This window comes from Rana temporaria, chromosome 5 (assembly GCF_905171775.1).
Source record: "Rana temporaria chromosome 5, aRanTem1.1, whole genome shotgun sequence".
Lineage (NCBI taxonomy): Eukaryota > Metazoa > Chordata > Amphibia > Anura > Ranidae > Rana > Rana temporaria.
In genome coordinates this window covers 30,916,600-30,935,797 of record NC_053493.1, presented here as the reverse complement: position 1 = coordinate 30,935,797, position 19,198 = coordinate 30,916,600, and the positions used below count along the sequence as shown (strand labels likewise).

Below are 19,198 nucleotides of genomic sequence, written 5' to 3'. Positions count from 1 at the left end.
AAAGGGAAATACTTCACTGCGGCCAGGAAAGCTCCCTGCCCCCCACCACATCCTCTGAGACATCCGTGTCTAGTGAGGTCACCGCAGAGCTCCCGTCCACTGCAGCCTCTACTGACACACATGAGACCAAAGTCCTGCCGTCATCCTCCAGATCCTTCGTTTTTTGGAGTTAAAATGCATCCAAACCCCACAACAAGCATTGATAGCATTGCAGCTTACCATTCCTTAGAAGTGGTGACTGCATTCGTTTTTTTTTAACACTTTTTTTCCCCTTAATGGTTACCTAGCAATCCTGCTATTAATTCACTTTCTGTCATAGGGTGACAACAGTACTGAGCAGCATTATCACCCTAGGACAGGGAGTGTGTTAGGACTACATTACACTGTGTTTGGACTACATACCACCTCCCTTATTTCTCCATTAAAAGTGGAGGTGTTATGGAGTCCACTGACATAGCAGGGAACAGTCCTAACTGATAAGAGTCCAGAGAAGAAGAGTGAAGCCCGCTGTCGGCTGACGTCACAGAGCCGGTCAAGGCTGGAGGAAAGATTGTGACCATATGGTCAGGATCCACCCAGGAGCCTGGACTGCCAACTAGCTCAGCCTCTCAGTGAGCCTCTGAGAGCCTGAGCTAGCCCCTCCTATAGCTGGCCAGCTAGAACCTGTCCTAGGTAGCTAATATAACCTATATGTATATACAGCTAAACCTGCTAAGAACCTAAATGTAATGCACATATTTATATTTGAGAGACAAAGCAAAGTTATTCACTGTGATTTTATGCTTGAATGTCATATAATAGTTGTATGTTGTGTTCACAGAAGCAAAAGAAAAAATATGCCTTTAAGAATCGTTTATTTATATGACAGTGAAGGTAAGCTCAAATTACACAGTAGAATTCATACCAGAAAGCATAGAGTTAAGCTTTTGTGACTCATCAGTAGCCTTGCCCAATCACAGCTTATCTCACATCGAGCAGAGTCTTGACCTATCACAGCTACCTTTGCATTCATTCTGTCTGGGAGGTTCCTAATACTGTACATGTGCTGCAAATTCATTCCACATGAAGACAGAGAGCAGAGCAGACATACAGGGCCAGATTCAGGATCTATCTGATTTTATCGTGATCTATCTGATTTAAGATACGCTGCCGCAAGTTTGAGAGGCAAGTGGGTAATTCACAAACCACTTACCTCCAAACTTGCGGCGGCGTCTCGCAAATCCCCCGGCGGAATTCAAATTCCACGGCTAGGGGGAGTGTACTATTTAAATCAGGCGCGTTCCCGCGCCGATTTAAATGAGCATGCGCCGTCCGCGAAATTTCCCGGCGTGCATTGCTCACACTGACGTCACTAGGACGTCAGTGGTTTCCACGTGAGCGTAACTTGCGACGCGCGGGTTTCTGAATCAGCGTACGCAAGCGACGTAAAAAAAATCAAAATCGACGCGGGAACGACGGCTATACTTAACATTGGCTGTGCCTCATAGAAGCAGGGGTAAGTATACGCCAGGAAAATCAGGAGATACACCGTCGTATCTCTCTGTGAATCTGGCCCACAGAGTTCAGTTTTATGGAAGCAAGGGCCTAAATAGGTACGTTACACAAGTTATATATATGTTCTTATTGTAAATAGTGTGATCAGAACTGTATACTGATCTAGTTGTGTGTTCACTTGTAGTTCCACCGAACTAAGCCATCAAACAAATTCATCTAACCGCCCTAACTGTAGTTCCACCGAACTAAGTCACATCCATCCATCCACTTTAACAAGCAAACCGAACTAAAGCAACCCTGCAAACCAAGTTGCAAACCACAGTTATACCTTTCAGAGAAATCCGAGAATGCTTTGATAACTTACAGAGAAGTTAATAAAGAAGTTATTTTAAGCATTTGGTGTGCTCTTTAAACCTTACTGCTTCCATAGAACGGCAATATAGGAATTTCAGAGTAATAGACAGTCTTGTTGGACTGAAAAGTCAGAGATATCACAATTCTTCTAATGCCACAGCGCATGAGGCACTTTATAATGTTGCTCCTGCCACACCTCCCACCACAGTGAGCAGAGCAGAGAGCTTGACAGTCATTGGCTCTCTGCTCACGGAGCACTGGGCAGTTGGAACTGAGCAATAAGCGGTGTTTGATCGCTCGGATCTCAGCCTTAGCCCTCATTCACACGAAGCTCAGTGGGAGATCTCTCAGGTCTGCTGACAAAACTGGCAGGTGAACCTGAACGTCCAACCATGTGAAAGGGGCCTTATGCCGCGTACACACGATCATTTTTCAGCATGAAAAAAAATTCATTTTTCAAAAACGTAATTTAAAATGATTGTGTGTGGGCTTCACATTATTTTTTAGGTTCTGAAAAACGAAAAAAAAAAAAAAATCGAACATGCTGCATTTTTTAACGTTGTTTTAAACAATGTCGTTTTTCGGGTTGTAAAAAATGATCGTGTGTGGGCTAAAACGACGTTTAAAACCCGCGCATGCTCAGAAGCAAGTTATGAGACGGGAGCGCTCGTTCTGGTAAAACTACCATTCGTAATGGAGTAAGCACATTCATCACGCTGTAACAGACAAAAAAGCGCGAATCGTCTTTTACTAACACGGAATCAGCTAAAGCAGCCCAAAGGCGAATGGAACTTCCCCTTTAAAGTGCCGTCGTACGTGTTGTACGTCACCACGCTTTGCTAGAGCATTTTTTTAAAACGATGGTGTGTGGGCAACCTCGTTTTAATGATGAAGTTGGAAAAACGTTGTTTTTTAAACATGCTGAAAACAACGTTTTTTTTCATGCTGAAAAACGATTGTGTGCACGCGGCATGAGAGTCAGCAGGGGTGCTGCATCCACCTAGGTATGTATGATTTCTAAGAAAACTCCAAAACTTCTTTTAAATTGCAGAGTGGCCCCGAACCTCCTCTTCTGGGGTCCCCCACCACTGCTCTCTGCTCCTCCTCCTCTGTGTGTGGCAACATAGGCAGCCACTCTCTATGCAATATATATATATATATACACAGAGTATCTCACAAAAGTTAGTACACCCCTCACATTTTTGTAAATATTTTATTATATCTTTTCATGTGACAACACTGAAGAAATGACACTTTGCTACAATGTAAAGTAGTGAGTGTACAGCTTGTATAACAGTGTACATTTGCTGTCCCCTCAAAATAACTGAACACACAGCCATTAATGTCTAAACCGCTGGCAACAAAAGTGAGTACACCCCTAAAATGTCCAAATTGGGCCAAAAGTGTCAATATTTTGTGTGGCCACCATTATTTCCCAGCACTGCCTTAACCCTCTTGGCATGGAGGTCACCAGAGCTTCACAGGTTGCCACTGGAGTCCTCTTCCACTCCTCCATGATGACATCACAGAGCTGGTGGATGTTAGAGACCTTGCGCTCCACCACCTTCCATTTGAGGATGCCCCACAGATGCTCAATAGGGTTTTGGTCTGGAGACATGCTTGGCCAGTCCATCACCTTTACCCTCAGCTTCTTTAGCAAGGCAGTGGTGGTCTTGGGGGGGTGTTTGGGGTCATTATGTTGGAATACTGCCCTGCGGCCCAGTCTCTACAGGGAGAGGATCATGCTCTGCTTCAGTATGTCACAGTACATGTTGGCATTCTTGGTTCCCTCAATGAACTGTAGCTCCCCAGTGCCGGAAGCACTCATGCAGCCCCAGACCATGACCCTCCCACCACCATGCTTGACTGTAGGGAAGACACACTTGTCTTTGTACTCCTCACCTGGTTGCCGCCACACATGCTTGACTCCATCCAAACCAAATACATTTATCTTGGTCTCATCAGACCACAGGACATGGTGCCAGTAATCCATGTCCTTAGTCTGCTTGTCTTCAGCAAACTGTTTGCAGCTTTTTTGTGCATCATCTTTAGAAGAGGTTTCCTTCTGGGATGACAGCCATGCAGACCAATTTAATGCATGAAAAGATAGAATAAAATATTTACAAAAATGTGAGGGGTGTACTCACTTTTGTGAGCTACTATATATATACAGTATGTGCTGTTCCTGTATCCAGTAAAAAAGCTATTAGAATTCCATTTTGGGGGATCTTTGGAACATCTGTGGTTATTCCCGAGCATGATGTGCAATCAAGTCGGTGCTTTCCTTGAAGCGTGCCTGGGAGATTCATTCATGCTGTTTATAATCTTTCTATTAAGTTAGGGGGTCATGTAATTCTGGTAAACCTTTGAAAATCCACCCCCCTTGGTGACAGCTTACTTCACTGGTATGGGATACATCGTCATTCTTAGAGAGGAATAGTGAGATTAAAAATATAAGCGGTCCAAATCATTTGGTGGAGGGGGGATTATGGAGGGTTTTTTTTTTTTCAGGGGTCGGGTTTGGCCCCTTAGTTCCTGTGAAGGGAACTCTTAAGATGTCAGCATACCAAGACATTTTGAACAATTTCATGCTCCCAACTTTATGGGAACAGTTTGGGGATGTCCTCCTTCCCGTTCCAACATGACCACTATGGCACATGGAAGGAAGGAAGGATGACCATGGTACATGGAAGGCAGGGACGAGGGATCTTTATGACACATGGAAGGCAGGAAGGAGGGGTCACTATGACACATGGAAGGCAGGAAGGAGGGGTCACTATGAAGGAATGAATGAATGAAAAACGTATATAGCGCGGCACATGCAAACTAAATCGCCTCTGGGCGCTTGTTGTTCCTTTATCCTTTGAGATCAAAAGAGATGAGTATGATACATGGAAGGCAGGAAGGAGGGGTCACTAGGCATGTGCATTTCGTTTCGTTCCGAATCGAAATTCGGACGAATTTTTCATTATTCGAACATTCGGATGCATACGAATTCCCGAATTGTAATATTAACCGAATCCGAACGAACGTTTTCGAATCGAAAACCCGCGTACGAAATTCGATCGAATTCGAAAACAAATTCTATTCGACTCAAATTCGAAAACAAATTCTATTTGAATCGAATTCGAAAACAATTCGATTCGAAAACAAATTCGAATGAAAATTGAAAGCAAATTTGAATCAAAATCTAAAAAATATAAATCGATTTCTAAAAAAGAATACAATAAAATAGAATATAAAATAATAAAACAATAGAATGAAAATCAAAGAATAGTAAAGAACAGAATGGAATTTAATAGAATGTAATCAAATACAATAGAATATGACCTGGCTTCTTCTATCTATCTTCTATCTATCTGCCATTTTCTAAAATTCGAAATTCATATAGAATGAACTCAAATTCGAATAGAAAAATATTAGAATAGAGTAGAATAAAAAAATATATATATATATATATATATATATATATATATATATATATATATATTATTCTACTCTTCCAATATTTTTCTATTCGAATTTGAGTTCATTCTATATGAATTTCGAATTTCAGAAAATGGAAGATAGATAGAAGATAGATAGAAGAAGCCAGGTCATATTCTATTGTATTTGATTACATTCTATTAAATTCCATTCTGTTCTTTACTATTCTTTGATTTTCATTCTATTGTTTTATTATTTTATATTCTATTTTATTGTATTCTTTTTTAGAAATCGATTTATATTTTTTAGATTTTGATTCAAATTTGCTTTCAATTTTCATTCAAATTTGTTTTCGAATCGAATTGTTTTCGAATTCGATTCGAATAGAATTTGTTTTTGAATCCGATTGAAATATTATCGAATCCGGTCTAAATATTTTCGAATCCGACCGGATTTTTCAAAATTCGGTCGAGAACGAATTCCGAAAAACAAATTTAACACATGTAACGAATCTAACTTAACGAAATTAATTAAATAACTAATTAAAACGAAAAACAAAACACATTTTTCCCTTTTGCACATACCTAGGGGTCACTATGACACATGGAAGGCAGGAAGGAGGGGTCACTATGACACATGGAAGGCAGGAAGGAGGGGGTCACTATGACACATGGAAGGCAGGAAGGAGGGGTCACTGTGACACATCGAAGGCAGGAAGGAGGGGTCACTTTGACACATTGAAGGCAGGAAGGAGGGTTCACTATGACACATGGAAGGCAGGAAGGAGGGGTCACTATGACACATGGAAGGCAGGAAGGAGGGGTCACTATGGCACATGGAAGGCAGGAAGGAGGGGTCACTATGACATGTGGAAGGCAGGAAGGAGGGGTCACTATGACACATGGAAGGCAGGAAGGAGGGGTCACTATGACACATGGAAGGCAGAAAAAGGATTGCCGCTCTCAAAGCTTCCAAACCTTCACAGCAAAAGTGTCCCGCCCTACTAGGAGCTGACAGGTGCTGGCTCTGCACAAGTTTGATGAGGAAAAATATCCTGTATGGTTGCACACCGTGAAAAAGGCATCTTTATTGTAGAAAATAAAATCCAGTGTACAGCAGTCAAATCATATAAAGAGAAACAGGGGAGAATAGGTAACGCGTTTCACATCAATCGATGCTTAGTCATAGCTAGACTATATCTATGACTAAGCATCGACTGAGCTGTTCTCCCCTGTTTCTCTATATGATTTACCTGCTGTACACTGGATTTTATTTTCTACAATAAAGATGACTTTTTCACAGTGTGCGGCCGTCCAGGATATTTTTCCTCATGGAAGGCAGGAAGGAAGGACCATTATGGCACATGGAAGGCAGGAAGGAAGGACCATTATGGCACATGGAAGGCAGGAAGGAAGGACCATTATGGCACATGGAAGGCAGGAAGGATCATTATGACACATGGAAGGCAGGAAGAAAGGACCATTTTGACACATGGCAGGCAGGAAGGAAGGACCATTATGGCATATGGAAGGCAGGAAGGAAGGACCATTATGACACATGGAAGGCAGGAAGGATGGACCATTATGACACATGGAAGGCAGGAAGGATGGACCATTATGGCACATGGAACGCATAAATGATCACTATGATACATGGAAGGCAGGAAGGATCACTACAGTATATGGAAGGCAGGAAGGAGGGATCACTATGGCACATGGAAGGCAGGAAAGAAGGACCACTATGGCCCAAGAAAAGCAGGAAGGATCATAATTACAGCACATGAAAGGCAGGAAGGAAGGACCGCTATGGCACATGGAAGGCAGGAAGGACCGCTATGGCACATGGAAGGCAGGAATGATCACTATGGCACATGGACGGCAGAAAGACTATGGCACATGAAAGGCAGGAAGACTATGATGCTTGGAAGGCAGGAAGACTATGGCACATTTAAGGAGGCGAGAGAGGGGAGAGTTCACTCACCCAAGGCTGCATTGTCTTTAGAGGCTCGGGAAGACATCAGGACAGGAGCACTGGTTGCTTTGAAATTTCCTGCCCGCACCCCCTTCCCAGGCACCGATTGGCTGCACATGGGGCTTGTGGGCAGGCACACCTAGCCTACTTCCTTCTTCCTCCTCTTATGGGATATGCAGCGGGTTGGGGATGTACAGTGGGCGAGGGATGTGCATTGGCAAGGATGTGCAGCAGATAAGGGATAAGCGGGGCTCAGGATGGCACGCACTGGACGGCGGGAGTAGTGGAGTCGTCCAGTGCCAGAACATGCCGGCGTCCCTGACTGATGTGCGCTCTAGGCCGGCACCTACCTTGCCTATAGGTAGCACCGGCCCTAACTGGGATGCCTATAAAGTTCATGTGTGTGTAAAGGCAGGTGTCCCAAAACTTTTGGTAATATAGTGTATGTACAGTATGTATAGTATATTTTATTTTTATTATAATTAAAATTTCTAAAGATTCACTTTAAAACGGTCAGATGTGTCTAATAATACATCAGAACTGTTACATGAGTAAAATCAAGTAACTGTTAACTGTAAGGCTCAACAAAACATTTCCCTTTCCAGACGGTGACCCCAGACTAACACAACAGACGAGGACACGAAGGCAGCAGATAATGTGAAGAGACAACAATTAGCCTTCTTCATGGTGAATCACATTTCCACATAAAAAGCCATATGGTACCATATGGTGCAGCTAACAGCTACATTTCCAGTACTCACCACTAGGGATGAGCTTCAAGTTCGAGTCGAACTCATGTTCGACTCGAACATTGCCTGTTCGCATGTTCGGTGAACAGCGAACAATTTGGGGTGTTCGCGCAAATTCGAAAAGCTGCGGAACACCCTGTTAAAGACTATAGGAGAAATCTAAAGTTCTAATTTTAAAGGCTAATATGCAAGGTATTGTCCTAAAAAAGTGTTTGGGGACCTGGGTCCTGCCCCAGGGGACATGTATCAATGCAAAAAAACGTTTTAAAAACGGTTGTTTTTTCGGGAGCAGTGATTTTAATAATGCCTAAAGTGAAACAATAAAAGTGAAATATTCCTTTAAATTTTGTACCTGGGGGGTGTATAGTATGCCTTTGAAATAGCGCATGTTTCCCGTGCTTAGAACTGTCTCTGCACAAAGTGTAATTTCTGAAGGAAGAAAAGTCATTTAAAATCACTTGCGGCTATAATGCATTGTCGGTTCCCAGCAATACAGAGAAAATTCATTCATAAAAAGAAAAAAAAAAAGCGTGGGGGTCCCCCCAAATTCAATAACCAGGCCCTTCAGGTCTGGTATGGATATTAAAGCGGGAGTTCACCCAATTATGTTTTTTTTTATCTTTTCCCTTTAGATGGATGCTCGTTTTGTCTAGGGGAATCGGCTAGTTGTTTTAAAATATGAGCCGTACTTACCGTTTTCGAGATGCATCTTCTCCGTCGCTTCCGGGTATGGGTCTTCGGGAGCGGGCGTTCCTTCTTGATTGACAGTCTTCCGAGAGGCTTCCGTCGGTCGCATCCGTCGCGTCACTAGTAGCCGAAAGAAGCCGAACGTCGGTGCGGCTCTATACTGCGCCTGCGCACCGACGTTCGGCTTCTTTCGGAAAATCGTGACGCGATGGATGCGACCGTCGGAAGCCTCTCGGAAGACTGTCAATCAAAATAGGAACGCCCAGTCCCGCAGCCCATACCCGGAAGCGGCGGAGAAGATGCATCTCGTAAACGGTAAGTACAGCGCATATTTTAAAACAACTAGCCGATTCCCCTAGACAAAACAAGCATCCATCTAAGGGGAAAAAGTGTCCTGTGCGGGTGAACCTCCGCTTTAAGGGGAACCCCGCCGTCAATTTAAAAAAAATTACGTGGGGTTCCCCCCAAATATCCATTCCAGACCCTTCAGGTCTGGTGTGGATTTTAAGGGGAACTCCACCGCAAATGTAAAAAGAAAATGGCGTGGAGTTCCCCCAAAAAAACACACCAGACCCCTTATCCGAGCACGTTAACCTGGCCGGCCGCAGAAAAGAGGGGGGACGAGAGAGTCCCCCTCCCCGTAAACCCTACCAGGCCACATGCCCTCAACATGGGGAGGATGGGAAAGGGCCTCATCCCCATAACCCTTGCCCGGTGGTTGTGGGGGCCTGCAGGCAGGGGGCTTATCAGAATCTGGAAGACCCCTTTAACAAAGGGGACCCCCAGATCCCGACCTCCCCCTATATGAATTGGTAATGGGGTACATTGTACCTCTACCAATTCACTAAGAAAGTGTAAATAATAGTAAAAAAACACACACCCCGTGGAGAAAGTTCTTTAATAAAAAAGAAAAAAAAAATCCAGCGGTGGTAATCCACTCTCGATCCCCGCCCCAACGTTGTCGGTATCCTGCGACGGGTGATCTCCTCTCCGCCGGGGTCCAGCGATGAGAAGATCTCTTCATCCAGGTCCGGGATCCAGAGCGCACGCATTGCCGGCAGCCTGTCTCCACTGGAGACAGGCCGGCGAATGACACGGCTTGAGCCAGGTACAGCTCTTATATAGGTGAGGCGGGGCCACCCGTCACGTGACCCCATCCCTCTGATGCAAGGGAAAGCCTGGGCTTTGATCGAATCCATTCCATTGTAGCTCTGGCTGTATGTTTAGGGTCGTTGTTCTGCTGGAAGGTGAACCTCCATCCCAGTCTCAAGTCTTTTGCAGACTCTTAAGTATGGTACACACGATCTGATTTTCCCGGACAAAGCCTCAGACTTTTGTGCGAAGGGCGTTGGCCATCAACTTGTCTTGCATACAAACAGCACATAACTGTCGGCCAACAAACACAAACATAGTTACGTACTACGTGATTTTTCAGCTCTTTAGCGACACCCTTTGGGCACCTTCTGCTAATGTCGTGTTTGGTGAGCATTGATTCCGAGCATGCGTGTTTGTACTTTGGACTTTTGTACACACGATCGGAAAATCTGATAACAGACCATTGTCCACGGAAAATTTTAAAGCCTGCCATCCAATATTTGTCCACGGAAAATCGGACAACAATTGTCCGATGGAGCGTACAAATGGTCGGATTTTCCGCCAACAGCCTGTCATCACACAATTCCCGGTGGAAAATTTGATCGTGTGTACGAGGCTAAACAGGTTTTCTGGTTGTAACATGACAAAATGTGGAAAACGTCAAGGGGTATGAATACCTTGTCAAGGCATTGTAGATATTGATCTTCTGTTGTAATCTTTGAAGATCTTCAAGAAAGAATGACTTTAACCCCTTGGCACCGGTCATACGCAAATATGCGACCTCTCAGCACCTGTTACGTAGCACTAAGGGGTTTCCATATTTGCATGAATTTCTGCCTATACACCTGTGCCGGAAGCGCCCGTGCTGCGCACTCCCAGCTCAGTTACTGTCCCCTAACCGAAAGTTTTTCGGACCCAGGGCCGATCCTAGGCAGGGTGCACAGGGTGCATTGCACCCAGGCGCCTGCAGAGGTGGGGGCGCCAAACATCTAATAGACTCTCTAACAGAAGCCCTCTCTGTGTCCTCTTCCTGTATTTTGTTTATTGTTAGGAGATCATGTAAGGATCCCAGGTTAATGAAGACTTCGTGGGGGAGCATCTCTGTGGTTGAGTCGTTGCCATAGAAACATTTGTAAAGGGGAGGAGTTAGTAACACGACGACGCCCATGAGGGGCGCCAGAAATATTTCTGCACCCAGGTGCCTGTGACCCTAGGATCGGCTCTGTTCGGACCATGTGAGCATTGTGACAGCCAATGACGGTGCTCACGTGATCTTAAGCCACGCCCTGCCTCCCGGTATCATAAACTTCTTAAAGGGCCGGGAGGCAGCATCTCTAAGAGGTTAAAATACAACTATGTATTTTTTTAAATGCAAACAGTGTAAGTATCTATGACTCAGTAGGGCTGAAGGATCGTTCACCTATGTTACACCCTTAACAGGAGTGATTGAACATGAGCGATGAATGAAACCTCACCAGACTCCAGAATATAGCCCGAAGCTGATTTACAAACATGAAATGCTATATATGTCCCGGCTAATCCGGATGAAGCCGTCTGTTAGTTAAATGGATTAAGTCATGATGCTCAACTGACCCCAATAGGCTCAGGGTACCGATATATGGAATGTGAGCAATACAAGACATGAGTGATATGAAGCCTCAGTACTACAAATGGTAGGTGAGAGAGTCTATAGCTCACTACACACTGTACAAGTTGATTGTACAATCACTTATGGGGTTCTTCCAATCACTTGCGGTGTAGTGATGTGCAATCAGGTGCATTGCACATGGATGCAGTGCGGCCCCATTGAATTCAATGGGCAAGTTTGACAAGCAGTGGCACAGTCAAACGCTGAAACCCAAGTTACAAATAAGAAGCAAGGCATCAAGACTGCAGCATGTGAACAGTCCTATCTAATTTACTGTTCAGTTGGGTGCCCCCCCCCCCCCCCCAATCATCCATCTAAAAGAGACGTAAGATCTACCAAAAAGTGCAAGAGGCTGCCTGATTGGATATGGATGGATTGGTTAGATTCATTTTGGTAAAGTTGGCTGTATAAAGATTGTACGGTGACCCCAAAAAGACAGCAAGCCATAACACAAACTATAAGAAGCTCTCTAATTAGGCAAATTAGGCAGTCACCTAAGGCCTCGCATTCACAGGGGCCTCGCGGCCGCTTAATTTGCCTGTGGTAAATACTAATGTCGGATCTCTCTATGACCCCTCTCTCTTTATCACCTCCCCCCTCTTGCATTGGCTGAATATGTCTGATGGGTGAGGAGGGTGCCCTGGAAGTGGTGCTGATCACCTGTGTGCTAGATCCGTGCATTTTCTGCAGCCATTTTTCTTGCTTGAATTATTTTTCAGGTGTCTGGGCACACCCTAATCACCCCATATGGGGAAAATTCCCCCTTTTTAGACCCCTGATATTTTGACAAAGCCCCCTTTTCTAAAAAAAATATTATATATATATATATATATATATATATATATATATATATATATATAAATAATAAATATAAATATATATAAATAATAAAAAAATATATAAATAAAAAAAAATAATAAAAAAATATATAAATAAAAAATTATAAAATATTCGACGCATGCGTGGAAGCATTGACCTTCCAGGGTCGCACACGTCGCCGCGTCAATGTCGCGGCCACGTCACCGCGTTCGCTGTCCGCGGGGATTTTGGTCTGATGGTGTGCACACGTTTTCATCGGATTGTCCGTCCGTGTGTACGAGGCCTGACACTCATGAACCAAAGGGTGGACATCATGAAATCCAACATACATAAATCAGGGGGACATTGTGAAATCAGAAGGACATTTTGAAATCTAACACACATGAATCATGAAGGCAACATCATGGAATCCAACAAACATGAAGGGGGGGGCATCCTTAATCTAATACACATGAACCAGAAGGGGGCATCATGGAATCCAACACATATGTACCAGAGGGGGGACATCGAGGAATCCAACACACATGAATCAGGAGGACATTGTTGAATCAGAAGGGCATCATGAAATCTAACACACATGAACCAGAGTTGGACATCATGGAATCCAAATCACATGAACTAGAGGGTGACATCATGGAATCCAAAGCACATGAACTACTAGAGGGTGACATCATGCAATCCAACGCACATGAACTACTAGAGGGGGGCATCATGGAATCCAAAACATGTGAATAAGGTAGAAATATCTAACACACATGAACCAGATTGACATCATGGAACCTAAAGCACATGAACTAGAGGGTGACATCATGGAATCCAACACACATGAACTAGAGGGTGACATCATGGAATCCAAAGCACATGAACTAGAGGGTGACATCATGAAACCCAAAGCACATGCACTACTAGAGGGGGGCATCATGGAATCCAAAGCACATGAACTACTAGAGGGTGACATCATGGAATCCAAAGCACATGAACTAGAGGGTGACATCATGGAATCCAAAGCACATGAACTAGAGGGTGACATCATGGAACCCAAAGCACATGAACTAGAGGGTGACATCATGGAACCCAAAGCACATGAACTAGAGGGTGACATCATGCAATCCAAAGCACATGAACTAGAGGGTGACATCATGGAACCCAAAGCACATGAACTAGAGGGTGACATCATGGAACCCAACACACATGAACTAGAGGGTGACATCATGGAACCCAAAGCACATGAACTAGAGGGTGACATCATGGAACCCAAAGCACATGAACTAGAGGGGGGCATCACAGAATCCAAAACATGTGAATAAGGTAGAAATATCTAACACACATGAACCAGATTGACATCATGATATATTTTGTCAGCAACAAAAACTCAGAACATTTTCAGGGACAGCAAATTCCAAAAAAAAAACAAAGGCAGGAACTTCCCTACAGCTAATTACAGTTTCATGTGTCCAGGAAAGGGACTGTCCCTCTAAATGAGAAACACTTGTCAGAATGATGGGACTACCACCTCTAGCAGGCACCACAGGGCATGCTGAGACTTGTAGTTCCATCCTTTGAAGATGACAAGGGCAGTCCAATCACAGGAGTGCCTGCAGAAGCATTTAGCCGGTAATTAGGGTGTGTGTGTGTGGCTGCGGTGACAGTGGCATTGGAGGGGAGCAGCGCTCCTTGATGAGATCAGATTAGCCCAGATTATGCAGATGACTTTAAAAAAGCGCTAAGTGCCTATTGTTGGACTGGTTTTGGGAAGGTGGACGGGGAGCCTGTGGCAGAGGAAGCGGCTACTTCAGGGACCTCGGATCAGGGACCCCTGAAACACAAGTAAGTTGTATGTGTCGGCAGACGTGTCCTCAACGCCCTCCCAGCGCTATGACCAGCTCCAGAAAGGCTTCATCGACCTATATTGTCCCCTTTTTCCCCCACCAGAAAATGCCGGTCATCAATATAGACGATCTGACGGATAAAGATAAAGCAAAGATGGAAGTGGAGCAGCTGAAGAAGGAGGTGAAGCTGGAGAGGCAGCTGGTGAGTGTGAAGGGTCCGGGGGGTGCAAACTTTATCATTGCGCTGACAAAGCGATTCTCCTTTCTGGGCAAAGCTGGGAAAATTACCTTTTTTTTTTTTACTTTGTTTTTGTTGTTTATTAGGTTCTTTTTTTGTTTTGTTTGTAGACATTGCAGTCATTAATTATTTATTTCCTACAAAAAAAAAGTTTTGCTGTTAAACCCAAAAAAGTTTCTGCAAACGTTCTTTTCCTTTAAACCAAAAAACAATTGTACAATCTGCCTTTGTCCCTTAGCAGGAGGAAGCTCTTTTTTTTAAAAACTATAAACTTTTAGCTATGTTGGCATTTTTTTCTATGCAGAACAAAGCTTGCGGTGGACATTGACCTCTTTATTTATTTTTTGCATTTTTCTGCAACCCTAATCCAAATCTAGTGGCACAGTCTGCATTTTTTTTTTCTAATTGTAAAACTTTTTTTTTTCTTTTTTTCTTTTGTTTTTGCAAATGGCATTATCTTACTTACAAACTATTATCGAGTTTGGCATTTTTTTCTATGCTAGGAATGCTTGTGATGGTCATTGACCTCTTTATTTTTCTCTAGGCGTTTGTGCAAATTGTTCAAAGGCTAATTCCAAAAGTATCTGCAAACCTAATCCAAAAACAGTAGCACAGGCTGCATTTTTATCCTTTTTTTTGTAAAACGTTTAATTCATTTATTTATTTTTGTTTTTTATTTTCCTTCCTTTTTTGTTTGTTTTTGTTCACTTGTTTCATTTTTTCCTTTGCAAAGGTAAAACTTTTCAATTTTTTTTTCTTCCTTTTTTGTTTATTTTTGTTTATTTGTTACTGTTTTTTTTTATTATTATTTTTTTTTTCTTCTTCTTTGTTTTCCTCTTGTTTTGTAAACTTAATTATCTTAAAGCTGGGGTTCACCCCAAAAAACTTTTTTAACATTACATTCAGCCGAGTTGTCCTAATGACAATCGGCTGTTTTTTATTTATTTTTTCCCCGTACATACCGTATTTTCACCGCCGCTTCCGGGTATGTCTTCTGCGGGACTGGGCATTCCTAATTGATTGACAGGCTTCCGACCGTCGCATACAGCGCGTCACGAGTTGCCGAAAGAAGCCGAACGCCGGTGCGGCTCTATACGGCGCCTGCGCACCAACGTTCGGCTTCTTTCAGCAACTCGTGACGCGCAGTATGCGACGGTCGGAAGCCTGTCAATCAATTAGGAACGCCCAGTCCCGCAGAAGACATACCCGGAAGCGGCGGTGAAAATACGGTATGTACGGGGAAAAAATAAATAAATAGCCGATTGTCATTATGACAACTCGGCTGAATGTAATGTTAAAAATTTATTTTTTGGGTGAACCTCCACTTTAACTACAAACTATTATCAAGTTTGGCATTGTTTTCTATGCAGGGGAATGATTGTGGAGGACATTGACCTTTTTTTTATTTTTACATGGAGGTCCTGTTGACACCTGAGCGATTTTCTGCATGTAGCTCTAAAATGCTCAACAAACCAAATCCCATTCACATCAATGGCCCCTGTTCACATCAGAGCGTTCTGTCGCCTGAAGAAACATGCCTGTTGCTCGAAAAAATAATAAGCTTCTTTTTGGGAGATTGTAGGCAGATTGGGCCCATAGACTTCAATGGGAACGCCTGCAAATGTGCGACATGAGCATTTTACGAACATTTTGTTGCTTGTTGCAGCTCCCCCCAATTTTCTCCACCTCTCCTCCCCTAGTGCTTTCTATTGGCTAAATAAAAATTCCTGAAGTTGTAATAAACTTAAAAAAAACGCTCAAATAAAAACGCCAGTAAATCACTACGCTCAGGTGTGAATGCAGCCTGAGGCATTTGTGCAAATTGTGCACAGGTTAATTTCAAAAGTTTCTGCAAACCTAATCCACAAACAGTGGCGCAGTTTTCATTTCTTTCCTTTGCAGAGGTGAAACTTTAACTTTTAGTTTTGTTTTTCTTCCTTTTTTTTTTTTTTATATTATTTATTTTTTTTTTTTTTTTTTTTGCAAATTTCATTATTTTAACGATAAACTATTATCAAGTTCTATACAGAGGAAATCTTGTGGACATTGATGTTTTTTTTATTATTTATTTCTTTAGGCATTTTTTTTTTTTTGCAAAGGTCAACTTGGAAAGAGGGGCAAACCTTTATTTTCTGTGCACCATCTTCCCGCAGAAATTTTATTCAAACTTTGCATTCCTTTTATTTTATTTTTTGTAACATTACCGCCATATGGAATATTGCAATGGCTCCCAAAGTCATCCAGGGATGCTGTCTTATTTTTTTGGTACAGGCATTTATATAGCACCAACAGTTTACACTGCACTTTACATATTGTACATTCACGTCTCTCACTCAATAAGTTTACAATCCAAAGCTGGCCAAATGCTAATAGATTTTTTTTCTTTTAACCTACAGTTGAAAACGTAGGCCGCGTACACACGGTCGAGCCATCCGATGAGAATGGTCCGTCGGACCGTTTTCATCGGTTCACCGCTGAAGTGGCCTGATGGTCTGATGTGCGTACACACCATCATTCCAAAAACCGATCGTGTCAGAACGCGGTGACGTAAAACACACGACGTGCTGAAAAAAATGAAGTTCAATGCTTCTAAGCATGCGTTGACTTGATTCTGAGCATGTGCGGGTTTTGAACCGATGCTTTTGTGTACTAACCATCGGTTTGGACCTATCGGTCAGCGGTCCATCGGTTAGATTTTAAAGCAAGTTTTCTAACTTTTGTCCGAAGGGGCATACACACGGACGGTTTGGACCGATGAAACTGAACTTCGGTCCGTTTTCATCGGTTTGGACTGATGGTGTGTACGCGGCCTTAAAGATGGCCCAAGATGGATCTCTGCTGGTTCAGGAGGGACCGGCCGAGATTCAATTTATCTATGGGAAGACTGGTTGTACTAAAGTTAGTCTATCCATCTGTCCCGTCTTTCGGATTGTTTGCATGCAGTTACTGCCCGCAGCTATAGCAGCCAGCAGTGATCGTTGTGTTCTGCCTGCAGGGACTGCCCCCCGCCGCTAAACCACAATGGTGCTGCGGGAGGAACTCCTCCATCAAAATTGGCCGTGTTGATGGGGAAATCAAGCAATTTTCTTTCCCTTTACCCATGGTGGAAGGAAAGAAAGTTGTATAATCTCTTAGCTGGATTCAGAAAGATTTACGCCGGCGTATCAGTGGATCTGAATATATGCCGTCCTAAATTTAAGCGCATTCTGGAAACCAGATACGCTTAAATTAGGCTAAGATACGAGCGGCGTAAGTCTCCTACGCCGTCGTATCTTAAAGTGTAATTTTTAGGCTGGCCGCTAGGTGGCGCTTCCGTTGAGTTCGGCGTAGAATATGTAAATGACTAGATACGCCGATTCACGAACGTACGTGTGCCCATCGCAGTAAAGATACGCCATTTTCCATAAGAGATACGCCGCGTAACGATAAAACTGCCCCCTAGGTGGCATAGCCAATGTTAAGTATGGCCATCATTCCTGCGTAGAAATTTTAAAATTTTACGTCGTTTGCGTAAGTCGTCCGTGAATGGGGCTGGACGTAATTTACGTTCATGTCGAAACCAATACGTCCTTGCGGCTTACTTTGGAGCAATGCACACTGGGATATGTACACGGACGGCGCATGCACCGTTCGTAAAAAACGTCAATCACGTCGGGTCACGAGTAATTTCCATAAAACACGCCCCCCATTCTCATTTGAATTAGGCGCGCTTACGCCGACCCCATTTACGCTACGCCGCCGTAAGTTAGGAGGCAAGTGCTTTGTGAATACAGTACTTGCCTCTCTGACTTAAGGCGGCGTAGCGTAAATATGATACGCTACGCCGCCTTAAAGATGCGGCGCTCTCTCTGAATCTGGCTATCTGACTTGCTTACCAGTATTCTTCCATCCAAACTATACAGAGTGGATGGACAAATCCCTCTCCTGTGCTATTGTATTCTGACAGAATATCCAAGCAGCAGTTGCATCGGAGTGGATGTAGCCATTGTTTGGAGAACAAATATAGTTGCAGATGAGGTGGGAGGGGCCAACAAATTTTGACTGGTTTATCTGGAACCAGAAATGATTCAAACAGCGCATGACAGTTGAAAGTGGATGTAAACCCTCACATACACCCAGTGAAGTGAACAGCCTCAGACGATACACAGAGATGAAACAAATCTCCCTACATAGGTTTTACATTTATATCTGCTGTCTTCATATTTATACAGTATACTGTTTATAAAGTTCAGATCATGTTAGGAGATTTTCTCTTCCTGTTCAACACTGCAGTGAAACCTGGGCATACAGCCAAGACAGCTGTTTGGAGGAAAGGCACACACCCCCTCTCCTCATAGGTAGAGACTTTCAGCTCTGTTGAATAGTTCAGGGCTCTGCTAATCTATTTATAGCATCCTCCCCAACACAAAACTCCGGCTGCTTTTATCATATGTGATGGACTTGTCAGGAATTATCAGGCTGATAGCAGAAGAACGGAGCAGGAGACAGCTACGGGACATAGTGCTATGAAACGAGATAAGAAAACACTGCAGCTCAAATTTCATGACTCGTGTATACATCCATTACAGATTACATTACTGTATTAAATTATTTCACCTCCCTTTTGTCCTTAGTGCTTTGCCCAGTGCCCTGCCAGCACTTTTATATACTGTTCTTTCTGCCTGGAAACTGGAGATTGTCCATAGCAACCAAAAAGTGTCCCTTTACGTCAAAAGTGGTTTTAGATCAGCTAGAAAACAGCGATAAAACACTTGCAGAATTGAGCGATAGCGATTTGTGGGGAAATTCGTCATCAAACACTGAAAGTGACGACAGCGACAATTCTGCAACTGAGCAAATTTCAGTGTTTTTGATTTGATTACATTATGGAATACATTTTATTATTTTA

At 43.3% G+C, this 19,198-nt stretch overlaps 1 protein-coding gene across 4 annotated transcripts in view; it reads left to right on the top strand.

The window, feature by feature from the left end:
• Window positions 1–19,198, top strand: part of GNGT1 (G protein subunit gamma transducin 1) — a 90,199-nt gene that overhangs the window by 50,736 nt on the left and 20,265 nt on the right. The window contains exons 1-2 of one of the 4 annotated variants that reach the window (XM_040352325.1): window positions 13,756–14,070; window positions 14,176–14,274. In XM_040352325.1, coding sequence (XP_040208259.1) covers window positions 14,179–14,274 — 96 coding nt within the window. In that variant the 5' untranslated portion in view covers window positions 13,756–14,070; window positions 14,176–14,178. The other 3 variants (XM_040352326.1, XM_040352327.1, XM_040352324.1) reach the window with 3 other exon arrangements.